Below are 22,144 nucleotides of genomic sequence, written 5' to 3'. Positions count from 1 at the left end.
CCCCGGACCTCAAGGCGAGAACCATCCCGTCATCACAACAGCCTCCTCCCTCCCCTCCCACCCGCTCTCACTTCGCTGTGGCCCGAGAGGGGAGGGGCGGGGCCAGCTCGCCGAGGCCACACTCCCGCGAGAGCGCTCAGTCCCGGGGGCTGCGCACGCGCAGACCCAGCACGCCTGCGCCTCAGGCCCGGGCACTCTGCCGCGAGCGCTGGGAATGTTTGGCGTTACCAAGGAGCCGCTGGTCCCCCCGGCAAGGCGGGAGGACCAAACCCGACCGAGGTGGCCGCGGCGAGAGCGGCTGCGATGATGTCCAACCCAGTGCATGGCCTGCCCTGTCTCCCGGGCATGTCCTTTAAGGACTCCACGGTGAGGACTTCTCTGCCCAACCCCCTGCCCCCACCCCCGGGCGGCCTCGGAGGGCTTGCAGCTGCTCGAAAGATTGCGTCTCCCTTCTCGTCCGCTCGAGTTTGTCCTCTTTCCCTTCAAACCCGTCCCTCTGCCCCAACCTTGTTCTCTTTTCTCCCTCACCCAGCCTCACCCTCCCTGTCCCATTTTGCCCTCCGCCCATCCCTCTCTAGTTTTTCCACTCCACCCTGGCAGTGCGTTGGCCTCCCAGCGTTCTTACTTCCTGCTCTCCTCAAGCCTCTGCCTCCTCTAGATCACTGATTTCCCCGCCTTGCTCCCGAGCTCTCCCTCGGTCCTCTCCCTAGCTCATTCTCCCACCCCATACCCTTCTCTGATGAGCTCCACCCTTAAACCCTCCCTCCTAGTCTGGGCCCTTTCCCCGACTCAGCCTCTCTACACCTTCATCCTTATTTCCACAGCCCCATCCCACCCACTCTCCCCAGGCCTATCGTTCCCGCCCGCGTTCTTCCTCTTCTGAATCCTAGACCTAGTAAGCGCCCCCACTCCCAGCTGCATTTCCTGTCTTATTTACCACTTCCACCCATTGGCTTCTTTCTGCCAGGTGCTTTATTGCAGTCTCCTCCCTTCTTACTTATGCGTCTACCACACCTCATCCCTTTTCTACAGTCTGGTCCCACCTTCACCCTGTTCTTGTTTAACCTTCTTTCCCAGTTGTTCTTTCTCCAAAAGTTAGGCTTTCAGCACTTGGCCGTCTTCCTCCCAAACCATCCTCAGGTGCTTTGTAGGAGATAATTCCACATAAATTCCCTCCACTACTGTTGATTCGTTGCTGTTTTTTCTTCTCCTAGCCCTTTTCTTTTCGCTTTAACATTTTTCTAAAAGATTCCTATTTAGATTTGTTTCACTCTTCCCCTACTTTGTGTTTTTAGTTGCATCCTGTAGACAAAATTGAAGAGAAAAAAAAATAGGCTTGTGTTTTTTTTCTCTGACATAGTTTAGCCCTTGACAAAATTATTATTTAATTCTGAAATTTCAGGGTTACTGAAATATATGTTGGAATATCAACATTAAGATTCAGTAGGCCGATAGGCTGATTATCAGAGATGAAACGATAATAATTTATATTTATATAGTTTAATAATTTAAACTATAAGTTCCTCTCCCTGATCATGAAGGTCAGATAAAATACATAGTCAATTTATTTTCTTTGGGAGAATGAATTGAAATTGAATGTTTGGTGAGGGAATTTGGATTCTGAATCTCTTCTTCATAGTTATTCCTGCATTAAGACACAGCATTGTAGATTTTTTGCTTCAGTGGACTTTTCAGTTTTATGAAACTTAAAAATGTTGTAGGCACGTTCCTGCCCTGTGCAGGGACAGCTTACCATTTGCTGTTGGTGAGTGTGGGTTACCCATGGGGCAGGGTTGATTTGATTTGGGATTACAGAGGTGTGGGTTGGAGGTGCCAGGCTCTGAGAACATATATTGCCGTACTACAAGTAAGATGAACTGTGCATTGGACATATTTCAGATTTTAAATACACTGGCCAAGTGTCAGCCAATTTGCCTTATTTTGATATGTGAAAAACATGATCACTATCTTCAGCCCTGAAAGACTAGGTGTGTGTAACTCTCAAGACCTTCAGAAGATGAACCACAGGAACTAAGGTGGGGAGCCTGAGGTGGTCTTGCCTGGGGTGCCCTTGAAGTCCACTGATAAAGGTCGTATAGCTGAGTGATGGTAGAGATGTCTGTCTCAAACGGGAAAAGCAAATGAAGCAGCTGATGTTGCTTCTGTCTTTAGAGGTGGGAGAAGAGGAGCTTGAAGTTACACAGGTTACCCAGTGATGAAGTCAACTCAGCCCATTTTGTTCTGTGTCATTTGTGTTATGTCCTGTCAACTGATATGTGACCCTGAATGTACAACCCATAAAATAAAGTTCACAGTCCATAACTCTTAGCAAAAGAAGTTTACTCTATTGCACCTTTTATGCTAGTACAGATCCTGAGAGATGGTTGGTTGGGCTGCAAAGAAATTAGGTAGGTAAGTCAGTAATTTTTTTCATAAAAAACATTTTATGATTTATGCGTGTATATATATGTATGTGTGTAAATATGATTTTGAAAGCAACATTGCGAAGAACAGAAAAAGGAAAAAAATTTCCATAAAATTAACATAATCTCTAATTTTCCCTTCCACTTTTTTCCAACTTTATTGAGATATAATTGACGTATAAATTTAAAGTGTGCAACCTGTTGATTTGATATGCTTGTATTTTGCAAAATGATCACCACCATAGCATTAGCTAACACCTCCATCCAGTCATATAATTACCATTTCCTTTTTGTGATGAGAACATTTAAGATCTACTCTCTTAACAACTTTGAAGTATATAATACACCATTGTTAGCTATAATCATCATGCTGTACATTAGATCCTCAGAATGATTTCATTTTATAACTGAATAAACTGGAAGTTTGTATCCTTTGACCACTCTCTCCCCATTTCTTCTACCTCCACCCCCTGGTAACCACCACTCTACTCTCTGTTTCTATGAGTTTGGATTTTTTAGATTCCACATATAAATGATATCATGCATACAGTATTTGTCTTTCTCTTGCTGAAGTTTTTCACTTGACATAATGCCCTCAAGTTTCATCCAAGTTGTCAGAAATGGTAGGATTTCCTTCTTTCTCATGGCTGCATACTATTTCATTGTATATACATGTATAAATATGTATATACACATTCATACACACATATATGTCATATCTTTATCCATTGCTTGAAACAGATTGTTTCCATAACTTGGCTATTATGAATAATGCTGTATTGAACAAGGGGGTGCAGGTATCTCTTCAAGATCCTCTTTTCATTACCTTTGGATATATACCCAGAAATGAGATTGCTGGATTGTATGGTAGTTCTGTTTTTAATTTTTTGAGGAACCTCCACACGGTTTTCCATAATGGCTGTACCAATTTACATTCCCACAAGGGTTTTTTTCTCCACATCCTTTTCAGCGGTTGTTAGCTCTTGTCTTTTTGATGATAGCCATCCTAGCAGGTGTGAGATGTTATCTGATTGTGGTTTTAATTGGCATTTCCTTGATGATTAGTGATGTCAAGCACCTTTTCACATACCTCTTGGCCATTTGTATGTCTTCTTTTGGAAAAATATCTATTCAGTTCCTCCACCCATTTTTTTTTTCCTCTGCCCATTTTTTAACCAGACTTTGTTTATTTGGATTGTTTTTGTTTTGCTATTGGGTTGTATGAGTTCTTTATATATTGGATATTAACTCCTTATTAGATACATGATCTGCACATTTTCCTCCCATTCTGTAGGTTGCCTTTTCATTTTGTTGATGGTTTCTTTTGCTGTGCAGAAGCTTTTTAATGTATCCCATTTATTTATTTATTTTTGCTTTTGTTTCTTATGCTTTTGTTGTCAGATCCAAAAAATCATTGCCTAGAACAATGTCAAGGAGATTTCCTATGTTTTCTTCTAGGAGTTTTACAGTTTCAGGTCTTATGTTTAAGTCTAATCCATTTTGAATTAATTTTTGTGAGTGGTGTAAGATAAGGATCCAGTTTCATTCTTCTGCATGTGGTTATCCAGTTTTCCCAACACCATTTATTGAAGAGACTATCCTTTTTTCATTGTGTATTCTTGGCTTTCTTGCCAAAGATTAGTTGACTGTATATGTGAGGGTTCATTTCTGGGCTCTACATTCTGTTCCATTGGTCTATGTGTCTATTTTTCTGCCAATACATATTGTTTTGATTACTGTAGTTTTGAAGTATAGTTTGAAATCAGGTTGCCTCCAACTTTGTTGTTCTTTCTCAGGATTGCTTGGCTATTAAGAGTCTTTTGTGGCTCCATAAAAATTTTAGGATTTTTTTTTCTATTTTTGTGAAAAATGCCATTGGAATTTTGATACTGATTGCATTGACTCTTAGATGGCTTCGGGTAGTATGGACATTTTAGTAATATTAATTCTTCCAAAACATGAATATGCGTTTCTTTTCATTTATTTGTGTTATCTTCAGTTTCTTTCATCAAAAGCTTGTAGTTTTCAGTGTACAGGCCTTTCACCTCCTTGGTTAAATTTATTCCTAAGTATTTTATTGTTTTTGATGCTATCATAAATGAGATTGTTTTCTTAATTTCTCTTTCAGTTAGTTCACTGTTGGTGTGTAGAAACACAGCTGATTTTTTGTATGTTGATTTCTGTATCCTGGAATTTTACTGAATTTGTTGACTCGTTCTAACAGTTTTTTGGTGGAGTCATTAAGGTTTATAAGTATAAGATCATATCATCTGCAAACAAAGACAGTTTTACTTCTTCCTTTCCTATTTGGATGCCATTTATTTCTTTTTCTTGCCTGATTGCTCTAACAAGGACTTCCAGTACTATGTTGAATAGTAATGGTGAGAGTAGGCATTCTTGTCTTGTTACTGATCTTAGAGGAAAAGCTTTCCACCTTTCACCTTTGAATATGATGTTAGTTGTAGGTTTGTCATCTATGGACTTTATTGTGTTGAGGTATGTTCCTTCTATACCCAATTTTTTGAGCATTTTTATCATGAAAGGATATTGTATTTTGCCAAATGCATTTTCTGCATCTGTTGAGATGATCATGTGATTTTTATCTTTCATTCTGTTGATGTGATGTATCACATTTATTTATTTGCACATGTTAAACCATCCTTGCATCTCAGAAATCAGTCCCACTTGACCATGGTGTGTGACTCTTTTAATGTGCTGTTGAATTTGGTTTGCTGGTATTTTGTTGAGGATTTTTACATCTGTGTTCATCAGAGATATTGGTCTGTAATTTTCTTGTAGTTTCCTTGTCTGGCTTTGGTATCAGGGTAATGCTAGTTTTATAAAATGAGTTTGGGAGTGTTCCCTCCTCTTCAGTTTTTTGGAAGCATTTGAGAAGGACTGGCATTAATTCTGCTTTAAATGTTTGGTAGAATTCACCAGTGAAACCACCTGGTCCCAAGCTTTTCTCTATTTGGAGGTTTTTGATTACTGATTCAGTTTCCTTGTTATTGGTCTGTTCAGATTTTCTATTTCTTCATGATTCAATCTTGCTAGGTTGTACATTTCTAGGAATTTGTCGATTTCTTCTAGGTTATCCAGTTTGTTGGCATGTAATTATTCATAGTAGACTCTCATGCTTCTTTGTATTTCTATACTACCAGTTATAATGTCTCCCTTTTCATTTCTGATTTTATTTGAGTCCTCTCTCTTTTTTCTTAATCAGTTAGCTAAAGGTTTGTCAATTTTGTTTTGTCTTTTCAAAAAAACAGCTTAGTTTCTTTGATCATTTCTATTGTTTTTCTAGTGTCTATTTCATTTATTTCTGCTCTGATCTTTATTATTTCCTTTCTTCTGCTGACTTTGGGCTTAGTTCTTCTTTTTCTAGTTTCTTGAGGTATAAAGCGAAGTGGTTTATTTGAGATCTTATTTCTCAATGCAGGCATATATCATTATAAACTTAAACCTGCTCTTGCAGCATCCTGTAGATTTTCATTTTTGTGCTTCCATTTTCATCTGTTCAAGATTTTTTAAATTTCCCTTTGATTTCTTTGACTCATTGGTTGTTCAGGAGTGTGTTTTTTAATTTTCACATATTTGTGAATTTTCCAGCTTTCCTCCACTTACTGATTTCTAGTTTCATGCCATTGTAATTGGAAAAGACACTTGGTATGATTTCAGTCTTCTTAAATTGCTGAGACTTATTTTGTGGCCTATCATATCTATACTGGAGAATGTTTTGCACATGCTTGAGAATAAAGAGTACTGCTGTTGAATGGATTGTTCTGTATGTGTGTGTTAGGTCTCTTTGATCTAAAGTATGGTTCAAGTGCAGTGTTTTCCTTGTTGATTTTTTTTATCTGGCTGATCTGTCCATTGTTGAGAGTGGGGTATTGAAGTCCCTTGCTATAATTGTTTTGTTGTCTATTTCGCCCTTCAGATCAACCGTATTTGTTCACATAAAAATCTACCCTTTTACTCCCCGCCCCTTATTTTTTTGATGTCACCATTTACATCTTTTTGTATTGTGTATCCATTAACAAATTGTTGAAGCTAGGGTTAAGTGGTCTTTATAGTAAAGTAGATAACACATCACCATGTTACAGTATTAGGGTGTCTCCGTTTACCTTTACCAGTGTGTTGTATAGTTTCATGTTACTAATAAACACCTTTTTGTTTCAGCTCAGAACTCTTCAGCATTTCATGTAAGGCAGACTTAGTGGTGACGACGTCCTTTAGCTTATACTTATTAGGAGAAGTCTTTATCTTGCCTTCATTTCTGAAGGACAACTTTTCTGGGTAAAGTACTCTTGGTTGGCAGTTTTTTTCTTCATCGCTTTCTAGAGGCCTAAGCTGGCTGCCTGTGTGGTTCCTGGGCTCTGCTGGGGACAGGGGAGAGGAGGGAGCCAGGAGGGACTCAGGTGGTGGCCTGGGCAACCCTGAATGCCTGTGGGACAAAAGCTGGTGAAGTCTGCAGGGGCTACATGGCAGCTGCAGCTATGCTGGCTGTTGGCTGTGGGTCAAAATCTGCTGTTTGTCTGCCAAGCAGGTCTCTGTGAACCACAGTGGCTCCCACTGAATGGGTGCTGCCAGTAGCCCCTACCTTTTTCTTCCTTGTTCCTAACTGGCTCTGTACACTTCTACTTCACTAGTCTGTGGGGTGAAACTGAGGTGGGACCTTCATGCAGTGTCTCCAAACGACTGGAGAGCTGACTGCCCACCCTGCTTTTCCTTTCCTGGTTGAGGGGAGGTTGCCTCCTGGGGCTGAACAGTGCTGGCTTGGGGGATGGGATGATGCAGAGAAAATGGGTTGTCTTCCTTCTCTTGCTGTGTGAATATCCTCAGTTTTTTGTTTTACTGTGTTGCTGAAACCTCCTGAATGGACTCTGGACCTCTTCCAGAGGTGTTCATGGACAGCTGTCCAACCACTGATCTTTGTGGAGGGATGGGGAGGCTGGGTATCCTATGCCACTGTTTTGGTCTCCTCTGCCTTCAAAAATATTTCCTTTCCACTTTTTTTCTGTAATCTTTTGTTTTTTCCATTTACCAATAAAAATGTGTTGATTGTAAAAAAAAAAAAAAAAAAAAGAAACCATAATTCAGAAATGTATAGTACAGACAGAGAACATTCTCCAAGTCTAGCCTTTTTTGTGCACGTGTTTGCATGCTTATAATTAATATGCATATAATTTTGTAAGCTGCTTTTTTGGACTTATTAAATCATAAATATTTTTCCCAGATTACCACATGGTCTTTAATGGCTGCATAATAGCCCGTTAGGTGAGCTTTCCATCAGTTACTCATGCTTGTCTTTTAGATTGTTTCCCATGGCGTGTTTTACTATTGTAATTATAACTATTATAATTTACTATTATAATTATAACTATTGAACATTATAATGGTCAGCCTTAGGCATATTGTTCTTTCCTGTAATTTTGGGTTATATCCTTAAAGGATTGGGGGTGGAATTATTGAGTTCAAGTCTGTTCAATTTAAGTCTGTAATATCCATTTGCTTTCCAAAAAGTTATATGAATATATTAGCATCACTGTAGCAAGAGGGCCATTGTTTCATTTCAGGTAAAAATTCATTTCACAGAACTAGATCTTCTCAGTTCCATGGTTTATGACCACCAGATAAAATGAAAAACATGGGAAGACTAGTACAAAATTAGGAGTATACGTGAGATAATATTTTAGCCTTTTGTGGAAAGTGAGCTGGTAATTAAATTGGACTTTCAGCAGCAGGGCTTTAAGTTTTATTTTAAGCTCAGGCTGCTGCATCCCTCCTCCTTTCTGGCCGAGTGTTTTAGCTTAAAATACAAGAGCCTTCTAAAGTAGGTAAACTTTTTGATGTAAGGTTTGTGGATGTTTATAAACAAAGGTTGAAGTTATATTTTTGAAAGTTAGCTTTTTTACCCAACAAATATTTATAATATAAAGACACACTTCGTTTTTTTCTTCAGAAAACAGCATTTCCTAGAAGCCAGATGCTTGGCTATAGGAATGGCTATGCAGTTGTTCGACATCCAACAGTTGGGATCAGCGGAGACCGGCTCCAGGTCAGCCAGCTGTCTCAGGCTGAGCTGGACAAGCTGGCCAGCAAGGCACCAGTCCTCACGTACGGCCAGCCCAAGCAGGCCCCGCGCGCAGAATTCATTCCTGCCTATGTGGCTTTCGACAAAAAGGTATCATCTGGGATGGAAGGGTACCCCTTGAATTCAAATCTCTGAGAGCCAACTGTTTGCAGAAAAGTCAACAGTAAACCACAGCCTTTCCAGATACTCTGAGGAGAAAATTGTTCAAATGCCTCAACCCTTAGTCATAGACAGCTGAACTCAGGATTGAAAGACCCTTTCTTTACTCAGGAAGCCGATTACAGAAAATAATTCCCTGTAGACGTCACTGAAATATTTTCTAAATACAGTTTAAAAAAGTTGGATGAGTTCTGAATTCTTGAGTTCATATTGCTATGTTTACCTGTTCTGTGTTTTCTACTTTTTAAAAATCCTGTATTCTGTAGTAATGACAAATCCTTAATCTCTGTGTAGTGCAGAGTGTCATCGTGACAATGACTTCATCTGTTGTTGGTTTTCTCCAGGCTGTCTCCATAAGTTTTGTTTTTCAGGGAACATTTCAGATTTGGCATAATATAACCAAAGGGTAGTATAACATTTTTGTTTGTGTCTTATTTACCCTTATGCTTTTGTAATGTGAGTTACTTTATTTCCGTCTGTTAACATTTCCACAGCATCCTTGATTTTCCTTGTCACCGAACTTCCTCTTTTCACTAAGGTGAGCTTGTCCTAACCCTAGCCATGCAGCAGAATTACTGGTGGGACTTTTAAGAAACTTGAATGTTGCCCCAGCCCTCACTGATTCTAATTTCTAGATGATTTTTATGTATAACTGGCTGTGAGAACTACTGACTAGTTTTTACAAGTTAGCTTTCTTCATTTACTCCTAGCCTATCTTATTTCTCTCTTTTTTTGGTCTTACGTTTCATTTTATTATTTTTGTTAAATGTCTATACCATTTTCATCCAGCTGGCCAATCTTTATTAATAAATAAAAATTTATTAATAAAGGTATTTTGTACCTTCCAGCCTCTGTTGAAGCTAGAGGCTGGAAGGTACAAAATAATCTAGTGGTGAAAATATGCCATTTACATTAATAATCACTTAATTAAAAAATTTTTTAATGTATCAGACATAATCTATATCATCTCCCCTTCCCCATCTCAACTAACTCATTTGATACAAACACGTTGACATGTCCACTTATAGGCTGAACCTAAACATCCATATCAATGATATGATTGGGTATTTCTTTACCTTTTTCTTGTTTCTCTTGTTTATTTACAGCTGTGACAGGCACTGCAAAACCAGTAGAAAAGGGAAAGGGGGGAAAATACAAGAGAGGAGTGGGATAGGCATTTAACAGTTTATCAAGATACAAATGGTTAGGTTCAGTTTTTACTGAAAACAATCGCAAATAACTATCGTAAACTAGAACGTGATAAAGTATTAATGAGGGACTTCCCTGATGGTCCAGTGGTTAAGACTTTGCCTTCCAATGCAGGGGGTGCAGGTTCGACCCCTGGTCGGGGAGCTAAGATCCCACATGCCTCGCGACCAAAAAACCAAAACATAAAACAGAAGCGATATTGTAACAAATTCAGTAAAGACTTAAGAAAAAAAGTGTTAATGAAATTCAAAGAGGGAGAATTGTGCCAGAATAGGAAATAAGCTTCTCAGTTTTTGTCTTTCTATGTAATTTTATGCTAATTGTCATTACTTAATTTATACTTTTAAAATATTATTTGTAATTCATTTCTTTAAAGATAGTGCTCTTGAATATTTACATTTTTGTTTTCCTATTCGTTTTACTTGGATCATCACCATTTTCTATAAATGATTCTTACCATAGATAATGAGGTAGAGTAGTTAAATGCATGGTTTTGAAACTAGGAATTTTTTTTGTGATAAGAAAACTATGGGTTTTCTGAATTAGATCAGAGTTTAAATTTTTTGGTAATACCCAGAAGTCCACATACTAGCCAACATATTTGTCCATGTTTTGGACATTCTTTGTACCGTTCCTCATCCTTAGAATGTAAGTATTTCTTACACAGATTATAAAGACCAGGATATCTCCAAGGAGTGCCTGCATCTTTCTCTTTTGCTCCCGTACGGTTCTCGTCGTCATCACCCACTGTATCCATTTCCCAGGCTAACTTCCCACTCTGTGTTCCTGGTGTTCTTCTTTCATCCTCTTCATCTTTAACTTCCATCCTGCTGCCATTTCAAACACTCAGGTGAGTATTTCTCTACCTAGGGTCGTACCATCCTGTCTTAAGAAACCTTCTTTCTACTTGTAACCCTTTAAGCAACTTTTTTCCTCACTTGATTGTCACTTCACTTAGAAGCTGACTTCTTCACCCTCGAGCCCCAAACTACTTTTTCTTAGTAGCCAGTGTTGTTTTACTTGTCAGATCTGGAGAGGTTTTCTTTACCAGCATTCTCTTTTACCTGTTTACAACATCTGCCATAGCTGACCCCCTTTCCTCTTTGAAACTCTGCTTTTCTTTTGCTACCAGGACTCTTCACTCTCCTGGTTTTCTTCTATCTCTCTCAATGCTCCTGCTCTGGCCTTCCTTCCTCCTCTCATTTATTAACGGTAAGTGTTTTCAAGGTTCTGTTCTCATTCCTTATTCTGTATTGTTGAGAGATTTCACCCACTTTTGTGTTTTCAGCTGTCATCTCAAGGTAGACAACTATCAATGTTTATTTCCAATTCTGACCTTATTGAAACTCCAGACCTGCCGCGGAATCTCTTAACCTGATGAGCTGTTGGCACCTCAGTGTCTGTGTGTCTGTAGCTCAGCTCATCACCTTTTCCCGCAAATGTGCTCTTTCTGTGTTCCCCTCGGTAATCCAAGCTTGAAGAGCTTGAAACCTGAGCCGCGTTTGGCTCTTTCTTGCTTCACTCCCCACATTCAGTGATTTGCCGAGTCAAGTATCTCTCACTTCCCTTTCCTCTCCCGCTATCTTAGTTCAGACAAGCAGCGTGTTAACAGCTAACATGTCGTTAACTGTTGTATTAGTCTCATGTTTTTTATGCTCATAACAGGTCTACTGCTTGCTTTATTCCCCAAAGCACAGCTCTGATGATATCACTTCTCTGGGGGGACATTACCACTACCCAGCTGCTCTAGCCCCCAGTTGAAAGTCATCCTTTTTAAAAAATTTTTTTAATTTTATTTTTTTAATTGAAGTATAGTTGATTTACAATGTGTGTTTCAGGTGTACAGCAAAGTGGTTCAGTTATACATATATATATATATCTATTCTTTTTCAGATTCTTTTCCCTCATTATTATAAGGTTATTATACAAAATATTGAGTATAGTTCCCTGAGTTATACAGTGGGTCCTTGTTGATTATTTATTTCACATGTAGCAGTATGTATCTGTTAATCTCAAACTCCTAATTTATCCCCCACTTCCTGAAAGTCATCCTTGACTCTTCTTTTCCCTCAAAACCCACATCCAATCTTATCATCAAGCTCTGTCATTTCTGTCTCTAAAATATATAACTAATCCATTTACATATTTCCAACTCCACTATTAACATTAATTCATTTGCCACAGAACAACCAGGCCTGTCTTTTAAAAATAAATATCAGAACATGTCACGTACTGACCAAAATACTTCTCCACGGCTTTCTCATCATATATACAACTGTACAGGTTCCCTGCAGTCACCACGAGACCTGGCCCTCCCTGCTGTTTCTGCAGCTTTTTCCTGGGCCTCTCTTTTCCTCACCCACTGTGTTTCAGTCACACTAGATTTATTTTCCTTATTTTCTTGAGATTGTAATACACCACCCCAGGACCTTTGCATGTGCTGTTCCTGGAATAGCTTTCCCTCTGCTCTTAAGCAGCTGACTCCATCTCATCCTTCAGTGTGACTTACTGTGAAGCTTTTTCTGGCCACTATGCTAAGGTGGTCCCTCCGTATTTTTCTCTGTCATTTTTTTGTTTCCTTCACAGTGGTGTATTACAGTTTGTGTTGCTGATTTGTTTAGTGTTTATCTGTCCTACTTGAGTGTATACTTCATTAGCGCAAGGACTCATCTGGTCTATTCTGTGATTGGTACTCAATAAATATTAGTTGAAAAAAATGAGATGAATCATTATTTAAGAAATAAAATTAACATATTAGTGTCACTGCTGAAAATTGGCAAGCTGAGCATGCAATGCACAGATATAATAGAGTAAACTAAAAAATAATTTAAAAAGTGTACCTAGGCTTTTTATAATTGTATGTGATATGAAAATATTCAGCATCTTCCCCATCAATTTGACATCATTGCGAGTAGTTCCAAGTTTCTTGGGGCATTCTGAGCCCTTCCTGGGAGTTAGGAGACTTGGATTCTAATTCTGGGTGTTGTGTTGGCACCTTGAGGACTCTCGGTATTTAGTGTCCTCATCTATATAATTAGTTAGAATACATGTAGGAATCTATCCAGCTGTAAAATTCCATGAAAAATAAATTTTTAAACACAGTATCTAAATATTACTTTTTCCTTCCTTTTTACATAATATATTTCCTTCTTATTCTACCTGGGAAAGCTAATGTTATCTTAACTACTTGCTAAACAGTTTTCCTAGATTAACTCTTTTCTAGTCATTTCTTTCTGGGTGGAGCACAGAACTCTTAATTCTGTTCTTAATAAGTAGCTAAGTGCCTTTTTGTTTTTTGGGTTTTTTTTTTTTTTTGCGGTACGCGGGCCTCTCATCGCTGTGACCTCTCCCCCTGCGGAGCACAGGCTCCGGACGCACAGGCCCAGCGGCCATGCCCCACAGGCCCAGCCGCTCCACGGCATATGGGATCTTCCCAGACCGGGGCACGAACCCATGTCCCTTGCATCGGCAGGCGGACCCTCAACCACTGCGCCACCAGGGAAGCCCCTAAGTGCCTTTTTGATTAACAGTCAAATAAATAAGTACATTCAGGGTTAGAGTATTTCTTCCTGAGTCTTCACATGTTGGTCTGGCTCTCTGTAATATGACTTACGTGGTGAAAACATGTAGTTTTAGCCATACGTATAGATCATATGCCAGAGGAAACCCAAGTACTTTATTGCACAAACTGATTCATATTAAAAAATCAGAGATAAATGTACAGACAGAAAAAAACTTCTAGGGTTTTTTTTTAATGGGTAAAATTTTTTACCACTTACAGTTTATGTCAGACAACAAACTCCCAAATAACCGAGAACATAAGAATTTAGTGCCCTAGTTAACTGAATAGTCAGTTTCTTCAATAAATGCCAAATATACCATATATACATAATCAGTTACTTCTTTTCCCTGCACAATTTGAATGTACTAGAATGAATATAAAGCGAACACTTTTACTGTGCATTAATTTTGCATTATTTAATTTTTCTTTGCTTCAAAAGGAATGTTTTGGATTTTACAAAGTGATCATGTGGTCACAATTCACTACTGTAAATGTACAAAGATAGGAGATTAGGATTCATTTGTACTGATCACATGGCATAAGTCTATAAGGTTTGTTTTTAAATAACTCATTATCATTAACATTTTAAAAAACAGAATGCAAAAAATTCTGATTATTTGAGCCTTTAAAATGTGTGTGTATCTTTTCCCAGCCTCCCATTCTGAGGCCGGGTTCCTGTTGCCAAAGGTATTTTCATCCCCTTCATCTTAGAAAACAGATGGCATAGGAAACTGGAGGTGCCCCAGGCTTCAATCTTTCGTTTTCTTCTTTGTCTATGCTCACTACTTTGGTCCAGACTCATGCCTTGAAATGTCCTTTACACAAGCAGTCCCCAACCTTTTTGGCACCTCAGACCGGTTTCGTGGAAGACGGTTTTTCCACGGACCCCGGGGAGAGGGGCGGGTAAAGGTTTTGGGATGATTCAAGCACATTACACTTACTGTGCACTTTATTTCTATTATTATTATATTGTAATATATAATGAAATAATTCTGCTGACAGGAGGCGGAGCTCAGGTGGTAACGCCATCGATGGGGAGCAGCTGTAAATACGGATGAAGTTTCAGTTGCCCGCCAGCCACCCATGTCCTGCTGTGCGGCCCGGGGGTTGGACCCCTGCTTTACACAGTGAATTGTGTCCTGAATTCTACATGTAACTGCCTATCTGACATCTCCTCTTGAATGTTCAATGGATATCTGAAACTAAACGTGTTCAAAACCGAACCCCTAATTTTGTTTCCCACCCCCCCCAAACCTGCTCCACTGCATTCTGCTCTGTATCAGATTGATAGCAGTTCCATTTTCTCGGTTGCTCAGGTCAGAATGTTGAGTCATCCTGATTCTCCTCTAATACTGACTTCTTTCCCAAAACCCAGCCCTGCGTCTCAGGTTGCCTCCTGCCACAGTAACTGTGCATGCTGAATTCAGGAAGTCTAAAATCCAGCTCACCGTCTTCTCTACAGAGTTATCTTCTCAGGTAAAACTGTGTAAGCCTGTGGCTCAGGTACAGACCATTTCGTACGTGAATTACTGATCATGTCCTCTTTCAATTCTTTGCAACTGTTGTAAAATGTTACTTTAAAAGGATCTTTGTCTTTTGCTTTTACCATATGATTTTTCTCCTTTAAACATTCCATTACATTCATCCATCTCATCTTTTTATTAGGAGTTTTAAGGTCTTGACTCCATTATATTCATATTTCTCCTATGCAACTGCCCGTTCTCTTTTGCTTTTTATCTTGTTCTTCCACAGCAGACATTATACATTATCTCATCTTCCCATCCATTGAACCATAATTGTCTTCACTAAAGGGTCTCCTTGGTTTGTTCCTCTTACTCTAGTAGAGGTTTGGGTTAACACTCTTGCCTCCCTGAAGCATCATTCTAATACGTTCTTGCCCTGAAAAGAAGTATTAAAAATAGAATTATAGACATTTAAAAATCCCAACGCATGTCAACATGAGCTTTTTTTTTTTTTTTGGCCACGCCGTGCCACTTGTAGGATCTTAGTGCACAGACCAGGGCTCGAACCGGCGTCCTCGTCAGTGAAAGCACAGAGTCCTAACCACTGGACCACCAGGGAATTCCCAACATAAGCTTTTTATATTATTTTTAAGTTTTTTCAAATGTACAGTAGATGTGTCATTTTGACTTTACACTGATGCTGATGCTTCCAGAGGACCTAGGATTTGCTTCATCTAGGATAGATGTTTCTGAGCACAATGAGGGTATTGACATGCCACCCAAGAGTCTGTGGTGGATTGTTGATTTGAGAGTCATTCATACAAAGTCTCTAAGAATGAATATGTCATTAATGTGCATCTACAAGGGACTGCACTCCTAAAGAAACGGACTGGAGACTTCATTTTCATTTTGAAACCAAAAGTCATAGTCTCTTATTCTTTCTGGAAATTCTAAGAGGGATTTTTGACATTGAAGTAAAGCTAGTAGAGTTAAGATCTTTAAGCCATCTTGTCAAGGAACGTGTTAATAAACAGTCTACACGTAGTTTGAATATTTAGAGCAGAGGCCAGCAGGCTTTTTCTGTGAAGAGCCAAATAATAAATATTTTGGGCTTTGCAGCTGTCTTTGTCTGTTCGAGCTGCCATAATAAAATACAGACAAACAGGTGACTTAAACAATAGAAATTAATTTTCTCAAAGTTCTGGAGGCTTCAAGTCCAAGATCAGGACTCCTGCTAATTTGGTTTCTGGTGAAGTCTCTCTTCCTGGCTTCCAGAGAGATGCGTTCTTGCTGTGTCCTCACGTGGCCGTTCCTCAGTGCCTGTGGGCTAACAGCGGGGAGCTCTCTTCCTCTTCTTACAAAGCCACCGGTTCTGTCGGATTAGGGCCCCACCCTTAGGGCTCATTTAATCCGAATTACCTCCTAAAGACCCTATTTCCAAATACAGTCACGTTGGGGGTTAGGGTTCCAACATATGAGTATTGTGGGGGTGGGAGACAGTTCAGTCCATAGCAGCAGCCCAGCTACTCAGCTCTGCCCTTGTAATGGGAAAGCAACCATTAGCAATTACGTGTTATTTCGTATAATTTCCATGTGTTTTGAAATTTTATTCTTCTTTTGATTTTTCAACAATTTAAATATGAAAACATTCTTAGCTTGCAGGTTATACAAAAACAGGTGGCAGGGGTAGGTTTGTCCCATGATCATAGTTTGGCAGCCCTTGACTTAGAAGATGGGAGTGATGAGTATTCGAATCTCCCTGAGTGGTTCTTGGCACAGGAAGGTACTTGGTATTTTTGGATGAGACACTAATACACCATTTTTCCCTCCTTTTTGTATTACAGGTGCTGAAATTTGATGCCTATTTCCAAGAAGATGTTCCTCTGTCAACTGAGGAACATTACAGGATCCGCCAAGTGAACATTTACTACCATCTGGAAGATGACAGCATGTCTGTCATAGAGCCTGTTGTGGAAAACTCCGGGATCCCTCAAGGCAAGTTAATCAAACGGCAGCGCCTAGCCAAGAATGACCGGGGAGACCATTACCATTGGAAAGACCTAAACCGAGGAATAAACATCACAATTTATGGCAGAACTTTCCGCATTGTTGACTGTGACAAGTTCACACAGGTATAGTATATGTTTTTGGAAGCTGTGGTGCTTAGGCATTATTCTAATCTACGGAAGGATGCATGTCACTTGTTAGGGTAAGAGGAGGGCACTGATCATCTGTCCTGAGTGGATTATCGTGTAGGTTAATTTGGCATTTGTCTATGTCCTATGTGCCATCGCTATGTAGTGACATCATTTTTTTCAAAATGATATTGCTACATATCCATTCAAATAAAGTTAAATTCCCTTCACAGCTGAATCATTTGATAAGAAATCAGTTCACATGCCAGTTCAGATAGAGAATAGGGGAGCTAGTTCCCTTGATGGGGTAGAAATATGGAAGAGGCACTGGGCAATTTAGCTGAAGTTTGGGTTTACAAAAATAGCACTACCACTATTAGCAGATATGAGCCTAAAATTTTTTGTACAATTCGTATTTTTTCCGTAACTCATACTTGCTTTGTTCTAGGGAAACTTGCTATCTAAAGAATTCCTGGAATAAAAACATTTTTAAAGGAAAACACTTTCTTATAGTGAGAAAGATCCTCCATTTCTCTATTTCATAAATATGGATTTTTTGATAACTTATACTTAATTGTAGAGAGAGAGGAAGAAGCGAGCGAGAGAGAGCACTTTCTTTAGCACAAAGTGTAGGTATTAGGAAATCAATTCCAAATTTGTTTCACTTAAAATAAATTTTAGTAGCAAAAATATAGTTCCTGAATTTTTTATGCCTTTAATCCCATGTGACCTAATGCCAAATGTGATTAATTTTTACCATGCACTGAGCTCCTGTGAGTTCACTCATTTATTTTTTTCATTTAGTAATTTATTTAGCAAATGCTTACTGAGTGCCTGCTGTGTGCCAGGCACTGTTCTAGGTGCCAGGTATAAGTATTTGCCCTTATGGAGGTTATTACATTCTGGTTGGAGGAGACAAATAATAAGCAAACAAATGTATAATGTGTCAGATGCTGCTAAGAGCTATGGAAGAGAGTAAAGGAGGTGGGAGTTGGAGGGGGCACGATATGTAAAGGCTGGGCAGGGAGGGCCTCACTGATGAGATGATGCAGGGACAGGACCTCAGGGCAGTGAGGAAAGGAGCCATGGCATCCTTGGCTTGTCGCCCCAGAGCTGCCGAGAAAACCATATAGAAGGTGGAGGTGCCAGACCATCTTGGAGATACTGTCCCCTTCAAATGTGTTCTGATCTCTTATTTTTTAGGTTTTGAAGTTCTTTTTATCATAGGCAGTTCCAGAATTGTGCCGACAGTGAAAAATTATGAAATGTATAAATTTAAGATATTACAATTGTTTTTACAATTGTGTCTTTACAGACAGTTTGAACATTTGCAAGTTGATCACTGAGCCATTGATCTAAGCCAGTTACAGTCAGTTCTCATTATTAATGGTAGTTACGTTCAGTGCAGTCGCCACCAACACTGAGTTAGCAAATACTGAACCATTGCTCCTAAGAGAAATACAGAGTTAGGTTCCTACAAGCCTCTGGTCAAAATGTTACCTTGTTCTGTGTGTTCTTTCTGTTTACAGACGCCATATTTAAAATATATTGCTGATTCATTAACATTGAGGTCATGGCCCAAGCACTGTAAGTCATGCCTGAATGAAGCTTAGCTGACACTTGTATTTTTTCCTTAAGATACATCACAGCTGCCTTTTTTTCTGTGGTAAAATATACATAACCTGAAATTTAGCACCTTAACCATTTTTAGATGTACAGTGCAGTGGCACTGAGTACATATCACAGTCTTCTTGTACTGAGAACAGAAAACAGCGCTGCTCTTTGGGGGCTACTTCAGACAGCAAAATCACCAACAGAAAGCACTTAAGTGAGAAAAAGTGGCTCCAAGTAGACCATGAAAAGGACACTTTTTCACCAGGAAAGCTGAAAACAAGAAGGCAGAACTTCACGTTGTTCAGCCTCAGCTGGCAACTCAGAATTTTCACTGCTCTGTGCACAGCTGCAAAGGACCACAAAAGCGCCACAAGCGTTGATTACAAATGAGTTTTAGCAAAAGGACAAATTTGTAAATGCAGAAATTTGTGAATAATGGGGATCAGCTGTATTTTAATTACTAATGATAGACAAGAGCTGAGTATTTCAGGCACTGATGATTAGATTGAATTATGTTTTCAATAACTGATGTTAGGTTACAAGTTGGCTTCTATAACAGTTTGAGATTTGTTCACATCTTATCTAATTTGATGGTTTTCACTACAGCTGGACCTATGAGTGGATAAGGAGGAGACTGGCTTTATAGTGTGATTTGGACAAGGAACCACCTCCATTCACACATATCATCATCACCATCCCTTCTCACGCCCCTACTCATGGCTCCACATAAATGGTCCTATAGACAGAATGAACTGAACACATTAAAAAATAGAGCTCCAGAACTCAGCTAGAATTTATTATTTTCACTAAAGTATTACTGCTGGTGTCACAGATGTGAATCCTACTCCACAGATACAGGTGCACAAGAAATGTTATTTTGTTTTTTAAAAGTAACTTAAGACCTAATTGAGCCCCAGTCAAACTGACCTGATGTTTCTGTTCGCCCTCAGCTTTGCCAAAGATTCTAAGCCCTAAGGATAGCAAGTAAGCAGCAGCACTCGCAGACCCAAAGGGGTCATCTATGCAGGGTCCCTAGGTTGTCCAGTGACCAAGGGCACCTCCCTGAAGCTTGGTGCTGAGTAAGAGACTGGACTCTGAGCACCTGTGCTGATTGGCTGCACCTGTTCTCCGAGCGTCCCTGCAGAGACCTGGGGAGTCTTGCTCTTCTAAGGCCCACCAACCTGTGTCTGTTTTCCAGTCTGGGGGAATCTCCCTCTTTCTGTCTTCTTGCCCTCAGAGACATTCCCTTCTCTCCCCTCCTCCTGGGACACCTTAGAATAATCACTTCAAAGAGTTTAGGCTTTTTCTAAGAGACAGGAAGAACAGTCAACTTCAGGAAGCTTCTACATTCCTCCCCAAATCCCTAAAGTAAGGTTAACAAAGGGCCTGGTTATCAGTTGTAAGCAACAAAAAGGAGTAAAACACCCATTAAATTTCTCAGTCAATAATCCTGCTACACTAATAGACCATCTCAAGGGAGGGGAGAATTTTATTGTCATCTGCAGTTCAGTACTTTTAGTAGATGTTCAGATCATAATATTTTAATATTGAAAGGATATTGGGGGGACTTCCCTGGTGGTACAGTGGTTAGGAATCTGCCTGCCAACGCAGGGGACACAGGTTCGAGCCCTGGTCCGGGAAGATCCCACGTGCTACGGAGCATCTAAGCCTGTGTGCCCCAGCTACTGAGCCTGCGCTCTAGAGCCTGTGAGCCACAACTACTGAGCCCGCCTGCCCCTGCCGCAACTACTGAAGCCCACGCACCTAGAGCCCGTGCTCCACAACAAGAGAAGCCACTGCAGTGAGAAGCCCGCGCACCACAATGAAGAGTAACCCCTGCTCGTCACAACTAGAGAAAGCCCATATGCAGCAGTGAAGACCCAACACAGCCAAAAAATAATAATAAATAATTTTTTTTAAAAAAGAAAGGATATTGGCGACTGCCTAATAAAACTTTAAATACTAAGATTATAAGCTAGTTAGCAGAGCTGATACTAGAACCCAGGTATTTTGGCCCTGAGTTCTGTATATTTTCTATTGTCCAAAAGCAAACCACACAATTCCCAAAAGAAACCCAGATTTCAGATTAATTTCCAGTTCCACAATGTAAACAGATCCCAGGAAATTGTTCTTTTCTGGTCAACAAAAAAGATAGTTTATTGTGCTTTTAAGAAGAATTGTCAAGTTGTATTAAAATATATAGTGACTTAAAATATTTTATTTACTCATAATTAGCAAAATAAAATTCAGTGATCACATCAAGTTCAGATGCTTTCTTTAACTTTTTTAGTGAGATTTGAGCACTTGATTCGTCTTTCCTATTTGGCTGAAATATTTTTTGGTCTAAAATAATTAGTGGGTATGCTTTCTTTTTTTTGCGGGAAATACTTAATCATATATTTGTTTTAAATGAGATGGAAAGCTGGGGATTTGATTTCACCTTAACTTTGCCATTCTGCAGCTTGCCTGTAAACCTGATATGAATTACGTTTTGTTCAAACTATGGTTAGGTTCCCGATGTACGTATGTAAGCAGTCCTAGTACTCCCTCTGTTCCTGGGCACCTACTTAAATCTAATTGATCTGAATTCATATTTGAAGCCAGTTACCTTACCATCATGTCTTCCATTTATACTTAAGGTAATTATCAATTATTATCTGCATTATAGAACTGGGTCAATCAAAGGCTTAGTACTGCTAAGACATGTTCAAGCTGCAAACTAATGGTTAAGGTGGGCAGTAGCTTAGAAATTCTTATTATACTTATTTTTACAGCATCACTTAATATTTACTTTGAGAAGCTTCAAGAAAGATAATCATTATTAATTTTGAATTATGTAGGTATTTTTGGAAAGTCAAGGAATTGAACTAAATCCACCAGAGAAGATGGCTCTCGATCCTTACACTGAACTCCGGAAACAGCCTCTTCGTAAGTATGTGACCCCAACAGACTTTGATCAACTCAAGCAGTTTCTCACCTTTGACAAACAAGTAAGTGACCCAGTAGGTTTACTTGTTTCCAAATGCAGCACTGCTTATTAGCAAGTTATTTTGGTAGATGTGTATTTTGAAACATTATATCTGTAATTTAACTGGTCAGATACAGTGCTATCTTTCTGGGGTTAGAGGTACAGGAATGCCTAAATTTCATATTAGAGGTTCAAAGATGATTGTGGAGTTAAGTCTTGTGAGCTCCACCAAACTTTTAAATCTTAAAGCAATTGCTGAGCAACATCTGCTCCCTGCTTTTTACTTCTAACCACCTACTTCTTTTCTCAAATATGAATTAATATCAAAGAATCCTCTGGGAAACCTTAAATGAATTATTGGGATATTTCAAAGCTATTGCATATATGTAGGTTTCTAGTGTTAAACTAGTAATTTCACAGCATTCCCATTGCAGATGCTTCCTTGTTCAATTTTATATTGATGTGTGAGTACAGAATGTTCTGGGTATTTTCCAGCTCTGTTCCAACCTTCCTATCT

At 39.3% G+C, this 22,144-nt stretch overlaps 1 protein-coding gene across 2 annotated transcripts in view; it reads left to right on the top strand.

Moving 5' to 3' along the window:
- The first annotated feature begins 211 nt into the window (after positions 1-211).
- EFHC1 (EF-hand domain containing 1) overlaps positions 212-22,144 on the top strand; it is a 60,445-nt gene continuing 38,512 nt past the window's right edge. Inside the window, exons 1-4 of one of the 2 annotated variants that reach the window (XM_082662735.1) lie at positions 212-366; positions 8,386-8,607; positions 16,755-17,042; positions 21,500-21,649. In XM_082662735.1, coding sequence (XP_082518861.1) covers positions 304-366; positions 8,386-8,607; positions 16,755-17,042; positions 21,500-21,649 — 723 coding nt within the window. In that variant the 5' untranslated portion in view covers positions 212-303. The remainder of the gene's footprint in view (positions 367-8,385; positions 8,608-16,754; positions 17,043-21,499; positions 21,650-22,144) is intronic. The other variant, XM_082662736.1, reaches the window with a different exon arrangement.

This window comes from Grampus griseus (genome assembly GCF_964374135.1).
Source record: "Grampus griseus genome assembly, chromosome: 10".
Lineage (NCBI taxonomy): Eukaryota > Metazoa > Chordata > Mammalia > Artiodactyla > Delphinidae > Grampus > Grampus griseus.
Note: the sequence above shows the minus strand (reverse complement) of the source record. Positions and strands in the feature narration are given on the sequence as shown.